Source organism: Suricata suricatta, chromosome 6 (genome assembly GCF_006229205.1).
Source record: "Suricata suricatta isolate VVHF042 chromosome 6, meerkat_22Aug2017_6uvM2_HiC, whole genome shotgun sequence".
Lineage (NCBI taxonomy): Eukaryota > Metazoa > Chordata > Mammalia > Carnivora > Herpestidae > Suricata > Suricata suricatta.
This window is the reverse complement of record NC_043705.1, coordinates 10,354,820-10,374,909: the sequence shown is the minus strand read 5'-3', so window position 1 is coordinate 10,374,909 and position 20,090 is coordinate 10,354,820. Positions and strand designations below refer to the sequence as shown.

General features: G+C 47.2%; 1 protein-coding gene and 1 long non-coding RNA gene across 2 annotated transcripts in view; one reads left to right on the top strand and one right to left on the bottom strand.

Annotated features, from left to right (window-relative positions):
• The window catches only part of TRIM36 (tripartite motif containing 36), a 41,847-nt gene extending 30,903 nt beyond the window's left edge, over positions 1–10,944 (bottom strand). The window contains exon 1 of the mRNA XM_029941588.1: positions 10,882–10,944. Coding sequence (XP_029797448.1) covers positions 10,882–10,944 — 63 coding nt within the window. The remainder of the gene's footprint in view (positions 1–10,881) is intronic.
• Positions 32–18,557, top strand: LOC115293897. The gene is made up of 2 exons (XR_003909662.1): positions 32–131; positions 18,156–18,557. It is a non-coding gene; the product is annotated as an uncharacterized LOC115293897 (long non-coding RNA).
• Positions 18,558–20,090: the final 1,533 nt, after the last annotated feature.

Below are 20,090 nucleotides of genomic sequence, written 5' to 3'. Positions count from 1 at the left end.
GAGGGCGGTGGCGGGGGTGCGGCGCGCGCCTGGATGCGGGCTCCCGCTGCGGCAGCCGCCGCCTGAGCCCCGCTCCCTCGGCCGCTCGCCCCCTGCCGGGTGACCGCCGCCTCCGCCGCCAGCCGCCGTAGGTAGCCTCCGAGGGGCGGAAGTGAGGGGCGAGGGAGGCGGAGGGCGGGGCCGGGGTGGAGCGGTCTGCCGTGTCGCGGCGGACTGCGGCGCTGGCGGCTGGCCGGGCTCGGCCCCCTCTGCCCTTCATTTTGCTTTTCCTGCGCTTCGGTGAAGCGCGGTGTGAGGCATCACCTACAAGCCCCATGTCCCGACTTCGGAACGCCGGCGGGGGCGAGGGCGGGCCCGGGCCGCCTTCCCGGTGCCGTAGCACCCAGCGCCGCAGGAGACGACCGCAGCGAGATCCTCCCGCCCCACCCCTTCTCGGGCCCGGGGTTCCCCTAGCGGGTCCCCGTCCCCACCCAGCTCTTCCTCCTTCTCTTCCGGCCCAATTCGTCGGGTGAACTTCACATCCCCTAATTGGTCACGAACCGTTCATATTCTCCTTCTGCTTTGGCACCCCAGGGCGCGGCGCTGGCACGCACAACACGTTGTCTCGCGGGGTAGGGGGTCCAGGGCTTTCCCTTGGGGACGGAGGGCGCGGGGCACGGGGCGCCGCGGGTCCTGGGCGGCTCGGGCACCTGCGCACCCCCGCGGTGCTTCGCCTGCTCAGGGACCAGCAGCGCAGGATTCACCTGCCAGGGCTCTCCAGAGCGTTTCTTCCGTCTCGTTTCACCGCGAACCAAAAACAGATTAACCTGGGATGGCTGGAAGCCGTGTTACTGGATCAATCACGCCACCGCCTTCCCAGCTGCCTATTTCCACCCTTACGTAGTGACGGGGAAACGGGCGCTCTAAACAGCTGGGGAAGGGACCTCAGAGCTGCAGCACAGGAATCCCGTTTAGGTTTTGAAATGCTTCCCGCTTGTATTTTCTATCTGGGAGAAGTCTTTCCCTGTGAAAAGTTCCTCCGTCTTCCCACAGCACGATCAGCCGTGTAGTCTGTTCTCTAACCCGGCGGTTAAATACTGGGATGGCTGTGTAGACCTAAAAACAGCAAGGGGCCATAGCAATCGTCTTTAATGCAAAACCCTCAGTTTACAGATGAGGAGGTTAGAGAGGATGAACGCCTTGCCAGGCAATGCCCGCTCTGGGGCCCCAAGTGCTGGAGCTGAGGCTGCTTCCTTCCCCCAGGTCCTTGAAGCGTCCTAATCAGGAGGGAAATGAGGAAAATAACAAATACCCGCGTAATTTGGTTACCCATATCATGTACCACACCGCGCATACATATACCTTTAAAAGACGCAGCCATTGAAAAGCATAAATCAGTGTTTGTTTTTAATACTATTCTTTGGGTTAAATTATTCCCCTCTGGCTGTAACCTCACATCAGCCCACTTGAATAGCACTTTGGTCCAAAAGGAACCAGTTCGCTGGGTAAAAGAGATTAGAAGACTTCATTAACATGAGCTACAGATTAAACTTGTATAGACAACATTTGGCGGAAAATAAATGTAAAAGCCACCCTTCCATTATGCCAATCAAACTTCAATGCGATAGCATTTTCCACCTGATTCCCAAAGTTCAAATGCAACCTTAGAACAGTTGGCAACAATGTGGGGAACTAGGAACATTCAAGCTTTTTTTTGTGACGCTGTGGATTCGTGCTGCATTTTGCAAATCCTATCAAAAATGTTAAAGGCATATACCTTTGACTAAGCAATTCCACTTTTAAGAATTTTCCTGCTGGGGGCGCCTGGGTGGCTCAGGCAATTGAGCATTCAGCTCTTGGACTCTTGATTACGGCTCAGGTTATGGCCTCAAGGCTGATGGGATTGAGCTAGAGTCACAGGCAGGGAGCCTGCTTGGGCTTCTCTCTCTCTCTGCCCCTCCCCCACTTCTGCATGCTGTCTCTCTCTCTCCCTCTCTCTCTCTCTCTCTCTCTCTCTCTCTCTCTTTTACAATAAATAAACAACAGAAAAAGAAATTTCCTACTAAAAGATTTGCATGTGTGCACAAAAACATGTACAAAGACCTTGTTTGGACCTTAAAGAAATATCTATATTATCTATCATCCATGATGTACAAGCATACCATGGAATACTGTGCAGCAGTTGAAATGAACGTACTGATGAGGAAGGGTTCATAAAACATTTTATTAAAAAAGTAAAAAGCCAGGGTACCCAGGTGGCTCAGTTGGTGGCTCAGTTGAAGTCGTTTGACTTCGGCTCAGGTCATGATCTCACAGTCTGTGGGTTCGAGCCCCATGTCAGGCTCTGTGCTGACAGCTCAGGTCTGGAGCCTGCTTCAGATTCTGTGTTTCCCTCTCTCTCTGTCCCTTTACCCCTGCTCATGCTCTCTCTCTTTCTCTCTCAAAAATAAACATTTTAAAAATTTGTTTTAAAAAGTAAAAGGCATATGGATTCTGTACCACTTTGGCCAAAAAAAATGAGACAAGCTTATAAGCTTACATAGGTAAATAAATCAGTCCCTGAAATAGAGCACAAAAAATAGCAAAAGGATTGCATGGAGTCAGGTGTGGAAGACACTTTTCTCACACATTGTATTTTATTGTTTGCACTTTATAATAATGGGCATGTTTTTACTTCTGGAAACTTTTTAATGCTGATTTAGTTTTGAGAGAGAGACAGAGTGCAAGCAGGGGAGGGTCAGAAAGAGAGAGAGGGAGACAGAATCTGAAGCAGGCTCTGGGCTCTGAGCTGCCAGCACAAAGCAGATGCAAGGCTCAAACCCACAAACCGTGAGACCATGACCTGAGCCGAAGCAGGATGCTCAACGGACTGAGCCACCAGGTGCCCCAATGTTTGTTTATTTTTGAGAAACAGAGAGACATGGCATGAGCAGGGGAGGGGCAGAGAGAGAGAGGAGACACAAAATCTGAAGCAGGCTCCACGCTCTGAGCTGTCAGCAAAGAGCCTTACGCGGGGCTCGAACTCACGAACCGTGAGATCGTGACCTGAGCTGAAGTCGGCTGCTTAACCGACTGAGCCAGCCAGGAGCCTCATTTCTAGAAACTTTTAAATGCAATTGACATAATTAATCCATAGAAGTTTTAATCCATATTCATTTAAACTATTAACCCATAAATTTTGAAAAGCTTAAAGGGGGAGGGGAATGTTGGCAGGAAGATAGCCAAATATAAAAACGGCCATTCTAAGCCTCTCTGCCCACTTTTCTAGTCATTTGTACCCTCCTCCCCATTCCCGCGTTGGTCCACACACTCTAGCTTCCTGGTTATCAACATACCAAGATCCCTCCCAGTTCCTTAAGTTAAAATCCTGTGGGTTGGTTTGTTGTTGAGTCTCCTCTCTCCTACCCCTGTGTCTCTGCTCAGCTTTCAAACCTTCTTGTTTCTTCTCGGATCCTGTCCTTTCTCATCCTTAGCGCCAATTCCCCCTGCCCACCCTGAGCCTCTGTTCCCAGGTGCCTAGATTACAGAAAGAGTCTATCAATTAAGTATTTGCAGATGACTTTCCATAAAGGTCTCTCTGTCCTTCTACCTCCATTGGCGACAGGGGCAGAGTAAAGCCGAGGTCCTAGACCACAAGGAGTGTGGTGTGGAACCATAACGTGGAGCGCTACATTTATTGGGGGACAAGGGTTACAGGAGGGCGGGTAAACTTGCGATAATACAAAAGGAGTCTAGTGTACCTGGAATGCCACGCTTCTTTTCTGCAGACTTCGGGAATGACATTACTGAGCTGTATTGTTTCTTTTAAATCATTATTCTCCCAATTTGCGTTGCACACACCAGCCCTTGGGTATCGACCCCTTCCTAGCTTGGAATATCCTAGCACCTCCTTTTCCAATACTTTTACTATTTTTTTAATGAATATTTATTTTTGAGAGAGAACACAAGTGGAGGAGAGGCAGAGGGCAAAGGATTGAGAGAGAATGCCAAGCAGGCTCTACTCAGTCAGCACTGAGCACAGTGCAGGGCTCAGATGCACGAACTGTGAGATCATGACCTGAGCTGAAACGAAAAATCAGGCACTCAACGCCTCCAATACTGTCTTTTAAAATACAGGTCAGGGGCGCCTGGGTGACTCAGTCCGTTAGGCAACTGATTCTTGGTCTCCTTGGTTTCTGACAGTGCAGAGTCTGCTTGGGATTCTCTCTTTCCCTCTATCTCTGCTTCTCCTCCATCTCTCTCTCTCTCGCTCTTTCTCTCTCTCAAAATAAACATTAAAAAAATAAAATACAGGTCAAAGTTCAGCACAAGAAGGCCTACTCCACACCCATCACCATCACCGCCTCCACCAAGTCCACAGACCTCAGCACTCTTGCCTACATTATCTCATCTGGCGTTGCTTAATGGCTCTTGTATCACAGAGGCATGAGCTGACTTGCATCTATATATTTCATCAAGCCCAAAGGGTCAGGGAAGGACGTTGTCAATTTTCCCCTAGTTCACCTACCAACAATTGGCACTCCCCACACACACACATCACCGCCGCCGCCACCATTCAGGTTTGGTAAAGGAGAGAGGCTCAGTAAGTGTTCATTACCTGACATTCAAAATGTAAGCCTGTTACCTTTTAGGCTACCGACTACTCGCTACACTTGACCTGGTTGGTCTCTTTCCATACTGACTCCTAATACCCAACAGGAGATTAAGTTCCTGGCAGAGTCAGCTCCTAATGACCCCGGTGCATATTTCAGTCAGTGCCGGGCGACACCATTGGTTCTTAATCTGTTTGGTCTGAGATCAAACAGACAACGTGCCATTCCATGAGGATGTCCTGAACAAGTCGCCACAAGGCAATATGGCCACATCCTCCTATACCTTTGCCCCCTGCTGGGACTCCTAACTCAGTGGACCACCTGGGTACAAAATGAAGAGAGCCCCGGGAACAAGAAAGCAAGGAAATAAATCACAGGGCTTCTCAGGAGACTGGCCTCTGCGCCGTCTGCGCCGCTGGGCACCAAGAGGTTGCGGGTCAAGGACAATGAATGGCAGTTATCAATCATTGACCCAAGCCTGCAACAGGTCAAGCTTAACTGTCATAAACTGTTTCTATGGGAACAACCGCAGGGCCGAGGAGCCAGGGAGGCCGGAAGTTCAGATGTCCATTGCCTAGCCAACTCCTACTCAACTTTCAGGCTGAAGATCTCCCTCATCTGTCTCGTTTTCACTGATCAGCTCCCCTGACCCTGAACAACTTTGGCACTTACAGTCTTTCCACTCAGTTTAACAGGATTACAGACTCTCATTTCGTACATGAATGTTTGATGACTTGTAAGCCTTATCTTCCCAGCCTTTTAAGCTTTTGTTTGAGAGAAAATCCGACAGACATTTCCCTACTAAACAAGAGCACCAGCTCCGTAATTTGAAATTTGATGAGAAGAACACAGCATCGCTCTGGCAGACGTTTTTCTATGAATGGCAGGAGTAAACTGGCGGCCCCTCTTGGCCAACTCGAGGGGAACAATATTTGGGCGTTGTTAGCAGGTCCTCTCTGACTACAGGTTATTCCTACACCTGGGGTGGCTCGGTTTAACAAAAACACAGGGCCCCCAGATAAGTGTGAATTTCGGACACATAAAGAATTTTTTTTAGTATAAGTATGCCCCACATACTGCAAAAGACATACTTCTATTAAAACAATTATTTGTTGGGACGCCTGGGCGGCTCAGTCAGTTAAACATCTGACTCTGGCTCAGGTCTTGAGCTCAGAGGATGAGGGTTCAAACCCCACGTGGGACTCTATGCTGACAGCTCAGAGCCTGGAGCCTGCTTCAGATTCTGTGTCTCCCTCTCTCTCTGCCCCTCCCCCACTTGTGCTCAGTCTCTCTCAAAAATAAATAAACATTTAAAAATTAAAAAAAAACAATCATGGGGCGTCTGGGTGGCTCAGTCAGTTGAGTGACGGACTTCGGCTCAGGTCATGATCTTGCAGTTCACAGGTTCAGGCCTGCATCTGGCTCTGTGCTGACAGCTCAGAGCCTGGAAACTGCTTTGGATTTTGCGTCTCCTCCTCTCTCTGCCCCTATCCTTTTCATGCTGTCTCTGTTGCTCAATAATAAACAAATAAAATAATAAAATAAAACAAAATAACAAAACACACAATCATTTGTTGTTCCTCGGAAATTCAAACCTGATTCTACATCGTGCATTTTATCTGACTGGCCACTTCCTATCTCCACTTGTTAGTAATCACAGTTTGGATAAAAGTATCTCAAAACCCAACTCTGTTGTCATGGTAGCTAGATGTAACAACCTTCACTGAAGGGCCTACTGTGTGCCAAGAACAGTATTAGGAACTTTGCGTAAAATATTCATTTAAACCTGGCAATAACACCGTGAACAGGTAGGATTCCCTTTAGACAGGACAAGGCTCTCCACCTCCACCCAGAGATTAAGTAATACGCTCAAGGTCACATGACCAGACACCAAAGAGCCTCGAGATTCAAACTTGGGTCTCCCTCCAGCACCCCTATTGCACTGCCCACAGACAAATATACAACATGTGATTCACAGTTGCATAAAAAATACGATGTAAGCATTATTTGACTAAGCAGTTTAAGATCCTTTTCCCCCATTATCTTTTGAACAATATAGTAAAAAAAACCCCAAAAAACAGAGGAACATTATATTTATGAAATTGTCTGGTTTCATATGATATTGCTAAAGTCTGAATCTTCCATTTGCCTTTGCTACCCCCCCCCAACGTACACATTTCACCCAATCCCAAGATATAAAAAAATATTTTAAGGAATACTTTGCAGTGGACCCAACCCTAGTATTATCACCCAGTTTAGATTTCAGTTGCGTGAGCAAGTGCCTATTGAGCCTCCTGAAACAGGTCATTTGGTGGTATTTTTGTTTTGGTCCTAGGAGAGGTTTTAAGACTTTCCATTAGTCTAGATTTGAGGATTTCCTAAACCTAATTCTTTCCGAGTACAAGTATCTTCTTGTTTCACAGTAAGTTTTGTGTTTATGAAGCTTCCTGCAATTTTTATGCCTTGAAGATGTCCAAAGTTAAAAAAAAAAGGGGGGGGGCACGTGGGTGGTTCAGTCGGTTGAGCTTCCGGCTTTGGCTCAGGTCATGATCTCACGGTTTGTGGGTTCGAGCCCCACGTTGGGCACTGTGCTGACAGCTCAGAGCCTGGAGCCTGCTTCGGATTCTGTGTCTCTCTCTCTGCCCCTCCCTTGCTCGCACGCGCTCTGTCTCTCAAAAATAAATAAAAAAACTTAATAAAAAAATTTTTTTAAAAAGTAATAATTCACCAGACAATGGAATTATCACCTGTTTCTCTACCAAAGGTAAATAGTAAGCTTTCCAAAGCTGCTTTTATTTTGTTTAAACTATTATACTCGTTGGAGCTGTCTGAACAGGAACTACTGAACTATGGGAAAACCAAGTAGTACTTTCTGGCTATGTACACATGAAGATAAATATGTTGAATTGTCTAACTATAAAGAAATACACAGAACATAAATTCTTCCCTTTGTATGGATAATTCTCCCATTGTCATAAAATCTTCAGTATAGGATTCCAGAGTAGGTGATGGTGTGATGGGAAAACGTGAATGAAGATGATAGAAAAAATTAATAAGCCAAACCCTTCTAGAGCCCAAAAGTTTTGAAAATACTGCTTTCAGTGATCCTAGACATAGACCACAGATCTAAAAGGTCTATTTTAATCCAAAGAGATGAGATATAAGATATTTTAAAACAACAAACAACCAAAAAGCATCTCCCAAAAGTAGCACTAATGTCTCTGAGAGTGAAATACAAGGCAGTCCAGAGAGTTGATTTTGAAACCTCTTGAGAATTATCTCAGGCATTAGCTTTACTTTTAGGGCATTGTGTGCAGAGCAGAAAGACCACAATGGCAGAGACTCCTGTGCACTTTAAATATTAAAGTCATCATCACGAGAGAGAAATAAGCTGATCAAAAGAGGTTGATCAAGTTTGTGATGCGGGTTTTAGGTTCCTCTCAGATGAATGCGGACACACACTCGCGGGCGCGCGCGCGCACACACACACACACACACTGAGATAACACACAATAAGCTAATTTAATTGGAAATAAGACACACAAGAAACCGCTGCCCTGGGGGAAGGCAGGGTTTTGGAGGGGGAGTGAAATGCCATTTTTCAGTCTGTAAAATCTCCTGTAAAGTCCGTTACACGCAAAGGAGAATATGTTAATTTCATAAAGCTGTAAAGCCATTGGCGAAAAGCCAAAGAAGTTAGAATGGTGGTCTGGCCATTGGTCTCAACTTTGAAGGAAGGGAAGGGAAGTGTGGGGGAGGGCAGAGAAGGAGAGGAAGGGGGAAGGAGGGGAGGGGGTGGGGGCGAGAAGATAATGGGCCTCTGCTCTTCTTTAACTCAGGGAAACTTGATGTCATTAGAGCCATTTCACAGTATTCTTTACATTATCAACCTGAACTCCAAAGTGGAATCTAACTTCCCAAAGGAAAATAAAGCAAGTCAGTCTCAACGGTCTGCTATTCATTGGCTTATGCTCGGAGAGGTATTCAGTGTTCAAATCCTGTGTACTCACACACATAAGGAGGGTTTTAAAGGGCGTGGGGGTGGGAAGTATGAGGAGAGTGGGCGGGGAATAAGCTTGATGGGAAACGGATAGGAGTCGTAGTGGGCTACCCCCACCCCATCCAAAAAAAGAAGAAAAAAAAAATAGAATAAGGCCCAGGGAGGAACTGTCCTAAATTCTTACAGCAAGAGCCTCCATTCTAACCTCAGCGATTTCAGAGGGACACCCACCTCTCTAACCTTGGAAGTCAGTGGAGGATGCTCGCGTGTCTGCTGCAGGTGCTTGGCGGGAAGCCTAGTGTAGAGGGTCTGCCTAGCCAGTGAGTGGCTCTCCAGCGAGTAACAGTCAGCGGATGAAACCAGGTTATTTTGCTCTCGCCGTTTCATTTCAGTAAGAACAGTGTGAACACATTGCCGGCGCTGAGCGGTTTGTTTTTGGCTTTATTATACGTGTTAAGGGTTCACTGATGGTGCTGCCCTACTCGCCCGTTTGGTGTTTATGGGAAGTTCATCCGTCTGCTTCATAATCACCCGGGGTGTCGACGCGCAGATCGCCGGGTCCCACCCCAGAGCTATTTTCTCTGAGTTGCAAGTTTGGGCCTGTGCTGAAGGAACGTATTAGCCAATGAATACACTCCTGACTCCCTTTGAAGAACTCACGTCTCAATCACCCCATTCCTGCGCATCGCATCAAGAGTGGTTCATTTATTTTGTAATCAGCAAAAGGCATCCTCATTCCTCCCCACCCCTGCCCCCCAGAGATGGCAGACAGCTTGGGTCCTGCTGTGCGCTTAAGTAAGCCGGGTTCTGACCCTCTAGCTGCAAACCTCCTCCGGGCCAGCGCTTCCTTCTTTCTGGCCCTTTCCTTTCCCTAGGGTGGGTCCTCCAGAGGGTGGAGCGGGCTGTGATATGCACCTTAGGCCCAGGGGGTGGCCAGGGTTGAAGCTTCTTGGGGCGACAGAAGCTTGGATGTGGTGGCCCGGGTGTTCCCACGCACGGGTCTGAGGCCCCTTCCGGCTGCGGTGTGGTGCCCAGGGTAGAAAGAAAAGTGGAAAGCGAGTCCTCCATGTGTACCTCTGGGCCCAGGTGTCAATGCTGGGGGGTGGGGGTCCAAAGCACAGCTTCTATCTTCGAGATGTTAATCAGCATTCTACTTCAGATGAGTGTGTCCCGTGTTTGCAGAACAGGAGGGAGCATCCCGGGAGGCGCACGGTTCCCCGGGGACGCTTTCACCCGGGAGTGCAGGGAGCTGGGAACCACCAGCCCTGAAAGCTAAAACCTACCGGAGTTGGGGCTGGTGAGACGTGAGCCCGAAGTTTCAGACGCTCACAGCAGGGCTGCGGAATCCTCCCCCTTTCTGGAGACCGCGCGCAGGAAGTCCCTTTCTCCCCCGTGCCAGCACCGAGGTGGAAACGCCAGGTGCAAAGGGCAAAGGCAGACGCCGTTTCTCGCTCTCCCTCCGGCTGCGAAACCCGGGCTGAGGGCTCCGGGCTCTGCTTTGCATTTTCCGACACCGCCTGCCGGCAAAGCACTCAGGAAGCGTCCCGGGGCAGTTTCTCGGATGCAGCGCGGAGGCCAGCCTCCCGCCGGGCTTTCTGCCTAGGCTCGGCGCCACCCCGACCGGCCGAGGGCGTGGTCGCGAGGCGCCTCCGACGGCGCCAGCGGGGGTTTGAACGGGCTCCGGGACAGGTGCGTACCCCAAATCCGGCTCCTTGGCACCCCCCAGCCCCCCAGCCTCCCGTGCAAAAGCAGACTGCTTGAAATGTTCTCGGCCTCGGACAGTGGCTAGGGACTTGGAAAGAGGGCTGACAACGCCAAGGGCCTGCGAACTGGGGGTCTGCCTCCGTTTATCCGCCACACGGTCGCACTGCACGCTGAACCCGATCCCGCCTCCCGGACTCTTCACCCGCCGGTGCAACTCTCCGCTCCGCGCTGCGCGCCGGGACGCTCGAGGTCACCCACGCGAAGTCACCACGCTTGGACAGCCCTGGGGGCGTCGAGGAGTGCCCCCAAGGCCAACGCCCCACCCTCCTTTCCATCTCCTGGAGCTGAGCTCGCGCCCCTCGCCGACCCGTGAGACCCCGCCGTCGCCCAGCTGGCCAAGTCCCCTTGGCTCATTTCAGAGGTGCGGCGCGATAAAGAAAAGGCAGCTACTTTGCATTCTGCAGCTGCCGGGACGCAGCTGGGACCCCGGGTTCCGGCTCCCGCCCTCCGCGGGCGCTGGAGGGGACCGGGACGCCCACAGTGACAGGCCAGGTAGTGCCCGGGGTGGGGGGCCCAGGCCGCGACACCGCGCGCCCCAGCACTTACCTTGCCTCTGGCTAGCAATTCCATGATGTAGCCAAACTCACTTATCTCCCCCGGATCGGACATGGTTACGACCCTTCACAAACTCTGGAGGACCCGGGCGGGTGCATCGAATTTGGTTTTTGTTGTTGCTTCCCCCCCCCCTCTCTTTTTAGTCTGAGTTTTGCCAAGCGCCGCTCCAGGATGCGGTTACCCGGGAAAAGTGAGCGAGCGCGGGGAAAAGCCCAAAGCGGGGTTGGGTGGGATGCAGGCCGGAGAGGGCTCCCCGGCAGCTGCGTCCCGAGTCCTGGGCTCTGGGTGCTGCGGTAGGGGTAGGGCGGAGTATCTGAACAAACCAGGGCGGCGGCGGCCGCCGTGGCCGTGAAATGCACACCAGGCGGAGCCCCGCACCGAAGCCCCGCCTCCTCGAGGGTCGCGCCTCCCGCCCGGGGTCGAGCGGCTGCAGAGACAAACAGCGACACAAAAGCAGTCCGCTCCCGGCGTGGCGCGGTCCCAGCTCCACGACACCCCCGGGATGGTTAGAGCGGTCCCTCCTCGGATGCCGGGGAAGGTGGCCTTCCGGAGCTCCCGGCGCGAGGACTGGGGGGAAAAAGCCCCCGACGCTGTCTGGAGGTGCGAGGGCAGAGAGAATGAATGCGGAGGAGGCAACAACAAAGGATCAGGCTGCCAGCGCCAGGGGGAAAAAAAATTAGTGAGGGCCCAGGAAATGGCAACGCCGCATCTCAAGTCAGCCTTCCTGAAACCCAATAGGTAACAAAGACCAAGCCCAGCGCTTCTGAGACGAGAACAAACACAAGGATTGTATTTTAAACACTCTAAGGGTGTAAGGGCGATTGTATCTCTGTATCCTCCTGATACTCGTTTTTCCCTTAATTTAAAAAAAAAAAAAAAAGCATCATTTTGCCAGTACTGCCTGAACACGGTCACCCTTAGTGACGACTAACTCACTTTTCCAACAATTCGATTCATTAATTGAGTGAATCATTCAGTGCGTGCTTCTCACATTGTACACTTCTTTTTAAAATAGCAGCTCTCCCAGGAAGCGGAGGCTGAACCGGCCTCTGGGTCTCCTCCCTGCTTCATTCATACCTGACAATCTTTGCTTCCCTTGAAAAGAAAACTTGGCTTAACAAGTGTGCCCTGGTCTACTCCGCTGTGGGCTGTCTCTTACCTTCCTTGAAAAGGAGGAAAGCGATAAGGGCTTGCGTTTCCCCCCCAAAACAAAATCTGCCAGCCATGACTGGATTAGACACAAATAGAAGAGTTCCTGCAGGAGTGAAGCCAGCTTCCTTAAGCAGCTTGGCAGAGTGGTTCCGCCCAGCACGGAGGGGCAGGGTGCTGTCTGGAAAGGACCCATTCTGCAGGCACACAGCAGCTTTGGAGGCTTGGTAACACACCGGAAGGTTTCCTCTTTGTTTCTTCTGTTGGGCCTGTTCTGATTTCTCTCCTCTGGCCCAGAAAGCTATATTTCTTCTTTTTTCCTTCCCCTACAGCTCTCCTAAAAGCCTCAATAATGTTCCTTGACTGTTCTTCTAATCATAACTTTCCTACTTCTTCAACGTGTTCCATTCCTCTAGGAGCTGATGCTGATACCCTCTTTGAGCAAAAGACAAGGCACTGAGTGTTTGTAGTTGGGGCTGAGTGGGAGGTCAGATACCATCGTAACACTTCTTGCTTGGAGGCTTCTTGTCCTCAAGTTCTGGAGAACCTCCTGTGTTCTCTTTGCTTCTATAAGAAGACTAGCAGAATTCTTTAAAAAAAAAATTGTTTATTTTTATTTTTGAGAGGCAGAGAGAAAAACAGAGTACAAGGAGGGGACGGGCAGAGAGAGAGGGAGACACAGGGTCTAAAACGGGCTCCAGGCTCTGAGTGGTCAGCACAGAGCCTGATGGCGGGGTTGGAGCCCACAAACCTTGGGATCATGACCTGAGCTGAAGTTGGATGCTTAACCAACTGAGCCCCCCAGGTACCCCCAAATACTAGCAGAATTCTAATACGTCCCATAGCATTTATGAACAGATCCTTCCCTAATATTAGCAATAGCCAACAGATTACCAGAAAGAGGTGCTGCTCTAAAAGGTAAAGTGTTTCATGCCCCAGAGTGGATTCTGGCACACGATGAAAACCACAGTGATAGAACTGAACAACTCCTCTTCCGTCTGCAATACAGGCAGGAGGGAAGAGAGTTGAGACAAAGCGGCATACAAGCCAAAGGGTTCCTCTTCAAAAGCTTTCCCCCTAACCCCATTCAATGACTTCCACTTACATATCCCGTGTGAGAACTGGGTCATACGTCCACCCCTAGCTTCGAGGAAGGCTGCGAAGGTGATTACTTTATTCTGGGAGCATTGCCACTCTAAGCAAAATCAAAGACTTGCCAGTAAGGAAGAAGAAGAAACAGATATCGGGTAGGAAATTGTTAGTTGCTGCTTTCCTTCAGCTAAGTCCATTCGATTTTCTGAGTTTAGGCTTTCCCTTCTGTAAAATGACCAGTTTTGAACTAACAGCCTCTAACCCTTCCTGCTCTTAACGCTCAGATCTCTGACCTAAGAATCCCTTTGTCATCTGGTGGCACCAGCATTTTTCCCCGAGAAAAGCTGCTGTTATAAAAGGTCTGTCCACCTGATCGCTTGCTACTAGGAAATACTCCAGGCAAAACATCCTTCTCAGTTGTCTGAATTCCTACCCAAGACCAAGAGAGTGGTGGAGGCAAGGGTCTTAGAATCAGTTGCTCAGTGGCAGAGAGAGGAATCACCCGTGAGCGTCCAGATCAGTGTTCAGAAGCCACACCTGGCTTAGGTCCTGGAATTTACTCAGATGCCTGGTGGCATTTACCACTCTTTATTGTTGGCGGTGTGGGAGGCACCACGGAGCATTCAAAAACCGTCACAAGTGGGGCGTCTGGCTAGTTTGGTCGGTAGAGCGTGTGGCTCTTAGTCTCAGCATAGTGAGTTCGAGTCCCACGCTGGGTGCGGAGCCAAGACCTTTCAAAGATGACAGGCATACAAAATGAAGACAGTAAAATCTTCCCTGAAATTCTATGCATGAGCCTCAAAGACACAAGGACGGACAGTCAATAGGTACCAAAGAAAAGTGAGGTTTATCATCGCTTTTCTAAGAACAGATGAAGAAGTGTGTGGCTTCGGCAGCACACATACCAGGAACAAATGAAGATTAATATTGAATACACTGATATCAATTAATCTTCATTTCCCAAAGGAACTAACATTAAGAAAAGGTTAATGGGCACGCCTGGGCTGCTCAGTGGGTTAAGTGAAGGACTCTTGATCTCAAGTCACGGCCTCAGGGTTCATTCCAGCCTCACATCCAGCTCTATGCTGGCTGTTGGCTCAGAGCCTGCTTAGGATTCTGTCTGTCCTCTCTGCCTCTCTCTCACTTGTGCACCCACGCACTTTCTCCCTCAAAATAAATACTATTTTTTAAAAAAGAAAAAGGTTAATTCACATTTCTCAACTATAATGAAATTAACATGACAGATGTGGCTTCACAGGGAACTTTCCTTCCTAAGAGAAAGGTATTTAACAGTGGGATTCCATAATGTGTGAATTTTTCACACTGAGAAGACTAGCAATACTAAATGGGTCACTTGCTGTGGGAAACCCTCTAATTGCCAACTTCCACCTAATGGAGAAGACTCCAAAACAACTGCTCCAGTACCATGCTAAGTCCTGAAACAAGTGTAATGCATACACAGTGTTGACTTCATTTTCACCCACAACACAGAAACTGAAGCAGGCTCCCGGCTCTGAGCTGTCAGCACAGAGCCCAACCCGGGGCTCGAACTCTAGAACTGCTAGATCACGTCCTGAGCTGAAGTCGGATGCTCAACTGACTAAACCACCCAGGCATCCCTAAACAACGCAATGCATTAAGAGTTTTAATAAATGCTGACAGAATATACATTTCAAGTTTTTTTTTTAACTGTGGACACAAATATTTGTAAAGGTTTAGAAGGTTGAATTCTATGATGATGAATATTTAGCGGTTTAAGAGTTAGAGGCTGGAATAAGACATCTAAAAATATCTTGGTTTTGGTAAACCCTCATATTTACTTCAAAGGTTTTTATTTCAAAAATGCAAGCATAAGAATGTGGCTTTCTCACATAAATGCATTCTAGCACCTGTACCCAGAAAGGGCACTTTAAAAACCCAAATCTTGGGCGATAGTTCATTGACTCCAGTCTAGGTATCTGTCAGATATTCTGTGAGATACCTGACAGAATATCTCTGTCGGGTAATATTCTATGTGGGCTTCAAAAAAGTGTGTGTTCTGCTGTTGGTTCTGCTGTTGGTCGAATACTCCACAAATCAGTTAGGTAAGGTCGGTTTCTTGTGTCTCTGTTCTGCTGCTCCTCCTTTCCTGTCTTCCTCCTTCTTCTTTTTAAGTTATTTATTTATTTTTGAGAGAGACAGAGACAGAGAATATCAAGCAGATCCCACGCTGGTCAGCGCAGAGCCTGATGCAGGGCTTGAACTCACGAACTGTGAGATCATGACCTGAGCCAAAAGCAAGGGTTGGATGTTCAACCAACTGAGCCACTCGGGTGCCCCTCTCTTTTTCTGTCTTCTTTTGTGTTAAATATATTTTTAGTATACCTATCCCCTTCTTTCCATTGATTTTTAACAAAACTTTTATTTCATAGTAGTTACTGTAGGAATTATAATGTAAACATTAACTGATCCTAATCTACAATAGGTTAATACTGACTTAAATTCTAGTAAAGCATAGCAACTTTACAATACAGTTCCAATCCAGCTCCCTTTAATGTGTATTATGTATCCATCTATATATGTTACAAACCCAACAAGGCAGCCTTAACGATGATCGCTTTACACAGTCTAAAAAAAGACTGTGTGTTCTTTAAAGAAATTAAGAAAAAAGGAAAAAATGATTGACTCACGCATTTATAATTTCTGGTCCTCATCATTTCTTGTTATTTGTAAGTACTTCCTTTCATCCTGAAGACTCACTGTAGGGTCCCTTGTAAGACAACCTCTTAGCCATGAACTCCTTCAATCTTTTAATTAATCTGTAAATACAAAACAATCACAATAAAAATCTCAGTAATTGTCCAGGAACTGGTCAAGTTAATTCTAAAATTAATTCAGAAGAGGAATGTATGGGGAGCCTGGGTGGTTTAGTCTGTTGAGCATCTGAGGACTTTTGCTCAGGTCATGATCTCACGGCTTGTGAGAGTTTGAGTCCTGCCTCTGACTCTACCCTGTGTAGATGAAAAACTCATGATTAGATGGCACATGATCTATACTTATTTACTAAATCATAAAGGTGATATTTAGAATCAGGAGTGAAAGGAGAAACCGATAAAATATACTGGTGAGAAAAGTCTGTACAACAAAAGACACCAAAAATAAAAGACACGAGAGAGACTGGGAGAAAATATTTGTAATATATACAACAGATACAAGGGTACATTTAAAAATACACAGACAATGCCCCATAAATCAATAAGCAAAAATTGAGCAGCCCAACAGAAAAATGGGCAAGGGATGTGGACAAATTATTTGTAAATGGGGGAAAACAAATGACTGATAAACGTAAAAAGATGCAGAAACCCAAAGCCATCATGGAAACAAATGAAAACAATGAGACATCATCATTCATTCATTAGATTATCAGAAATTAAATGGAATTGAAAATATAAATTTTTGTAAGATATAATGAAAGATGTACCTTTAAGAACTTTTGGTGTTTTGAGTATTCAAACAGCTGTTTTGGAGGCCAATTTGGCAACAGGATCACAATGTTAAATGAACCAGCAATTCCACTTTTCAGGATCTATTCAGAGATGCACCTTGCAAGGAGGCATGTATAAATATGTTCATTGTAACGTTGTCTATAATGGTACGTCCTGGGAGAAATTTAATTTTCACTCGTAAAGGAATATTTGGATAATTTATGCTATGTCCATACTCCACATTCTGTAGAACATACAAATTATATATATATATGTTTTATATATAATATAAAATAACAGAAGCAGCCCAAGTATCTATCAACTGATGAATAGATAAAGAAGATGTGGTATATATTTATACAATGGAATATAATTCAGCCATATAAAGGAACGAAATCTTGCCATTTGCAATGACATGGATGGAGCTAAGCGAAATAAGTCAGTCAGAGAAAGACAAATTCCATATGATTTTGCTCATATGTGGAATTTAAGAAACAAAACATGTGAGCCAAGGAGGGGAAGAAAGTGAGAGCCAAGCCAAGAAACAAACTTTTTTTAAAGAGGTTTTTTTAATGTTTGTTTATTGTTGAAAAAGAGAGTGCAGGCAAGTGGGGGAGGGGCGGGAGGGGGGACGGAATCGGAAGCAGGCTCCAGGCTCTGAGCTGTCAGCACAGAGCCCGACACGGGGCTCAAACTCATGAACTACAAGACCATGACCTGAGCTGAAGTCAGATGCCTAACCAACCGAGCCACGGAGGTGCTCCAAGAAACAAATTCTTAATCCTAGAGAACAAATGGATGGTTTACCCAAAGGTGGTGGGTGGGGGGCTGAGCATAACAGAAGTGATAGCAGCCATTCTTGCCTTGTTTCTGACTTGAATAGAAACAGAAGAAAGGTTGTAAGTACCTTGACCAAAGTTGTCTGTAATGGAGATGTGTCACAATATACCTTTTTTTTTTTAAATGTTTTATTTATTTTTGATACAGAGAGAGACAGAGCATGGGAGGCGGAGGGGGAGAGAGAGAAGGAGACACAGAACCGGAAGCAGGCTCCAGGCTCTGAGCTAGCTGTCAGCACAGAGCCCGACACGGGGCTCGAACCCACAAACGTGAGATCTGACCTGAGCCAAAGTCGGAGGCTTAACCGACTGATCCACCCAGGCGCCCCACAATATACCTTTCTTAGATGGCTTTCAATACCTACTTGGGACAAATTCTTAGAATTTCTTCTTAGAATGAACCAGTTTGGTCAGCTACCAATATTTTTCTTTCTCCCCTACATCACAATTGGCTTTTGTTTTATTTAAATGACGTGCTGGTTACCTCAGCAGCATTAAGAACCCTATTTCTGGAGCGCCTGGCTGGGTCAGAGGAGCATGTGACTCTTGATCTCAGAGTTGTGAATTCAAGCCCCATGCTGGGTATAGAGACTACTTTAAAATAAAATCTTAAAAAACAAAAAAAGAATAGTATTCATTTCAAGTCCCTTTTTCCTTGAAGTGAAAAAAATAGTCTATGTTCTAATATTTTCTTTTTCTTTTTCTTTTTTTTTCCCCCCAGAAGTTTACCACACCTCATCTTTTTGGCCCAAAGACGGGAGGCCAATTGCCTTGGGATGGTTTAAGGATGGATCCTTGCCTTAGACTCGCCCAAATGACAAGGTTTGGGACTGGGCGCGCGCTTCCTCAGTTCAGCCTCAATCTGAGATGACAGTAACTAGGACTTTGCCCAAGAGGAAGCCTAGAATGTTCAACCCAGGCTCTCTGGGGGAGCCAGCGACTCCCTAAGAGACACGCTGCTGAGGACCCAGCCTCCGTCACCCAAATCCACACATACCAGCGACATCCACCCACTCCCTGCGACTGACCGCCCGCTGTGTGCCCGCCAGTGCTGTGGGCTTGCAGATTCAGCAGCGAACAAGATAAACAAGCTTCCTAAAATACAAATGTCTTCTCAATACCATAATGTGTTTCAACAGCTTCAATTTTGTATTAGGCTTTTGGATGCTGGGGTAATGTGATCCTGCTGGGGAGGGCAGAACCTTTTTTCCCTGCAGGGTACACTGTGAAATGATATACCATTTCTTTTCTAGGAAATGAGATAGGCGAACAGACCATCGGTTTGTTTGTCATTAGATATGGTGGATCTATATTAAATGACCAGTCTTCTCTTCACCAAGGTCCTGACCAGTAACCCACCCCTCACCACCACACTTGGCACATCATGGCATAATTCTTTCTGGTGGGGGGGGGCAGGTGGCAGCTTCCGTAGGTACAGGGAAGGTAAGTGTAAGAGAGAAAACTGCCTCTGATCAATACAGCTGCAGCATCATCATAAATAATTTAAGCACATCCTCCGTTTTTAGTTTCTTTGATCCGCTTCTCATCATGTAGTGTTACTGCCACAAAAGTTTACTCTTGGTGAGGCTGAAGAAGCGCTCCCTGCACCTCAGTCATCGTCCGGGGGCAAAGGTCCACTTTGTGTCCATCCTTCTGCCTCATCACTGAGCATCCTGAAGGATCTCAAGTGCACTGCCGTCTCTGAGACGTCACAAGCCAGAGAGAAAGGAAGTCCCTTCCTAGTGCTGCTAATAGCTGAATGGAGTGGCTCCAAGAGCCATCTTCCTGTTGTTCCTTATTTATTTGAGAAGTTTTGTGAGTGTTGGGGGAAGGGAGATAGGGGGAGGAAGGTAGGGGGACAAACTACAGGATCTCAGATTCAGATCTAGCATTGTTCTCTCGGTGGCAGTGAATGAGGAGATGGGATATATTAAGAGGAATCCATTAGTATAGGATTGGCTGCTGTCTAATTAGCTAAACGAGGAGCTGGTTGGCTCTGACAAAAATGATAAAGTGTGTCTCTTGTTCTATTTTGCCACCAAGGTATATTTAAAAATCTCCTTGTTGTGCTGGATTTCCTCAACTAAGTTCCTATCTCCATTAATTTGAAATTAAGGGTATTAATAACACCGATATAGGATACTGATTTATTGATGAAAATATCTGCTAAGGCTTGAGCTCTACTCTACTGTGGAGTAGAAACAAACGCCAAGAAAGGGATTCTATAAGCATTCCACTATAAAAATAACACTGACTTTCAGGAGCAGGAAGGACAATCTTTTGGCCGGGAGGGAGGCATATTTTCACCTGTACCCAGGCTACAAGCCAAGGCAAGGAGAGGAGCTAGGCTATATATTGAAAACAATAGATCACCTTTTTTCTGAATAACACCAAGGGCACAACAGGGAAAGTATGCTAAGAATTGTATTTATTAAACTGTTTGCTACGTTTTTGTATCGGCCATATTTGTTCGCTTCCTACGGAACATTCCCCTCCAGAGTCTTGCTATTCTAACTGCCTCCTTTCTCGTCGACTCTACTTTACTTCCTCTGCTTCTTATCTGGATCCATAATTGAGTGGAGGGTTTGTGTTTTCTTGTAATTTGAAGTAACTATACTCAATTTCAAGCCTAAGCCCTCTTTTGTGGTGCCTTCCC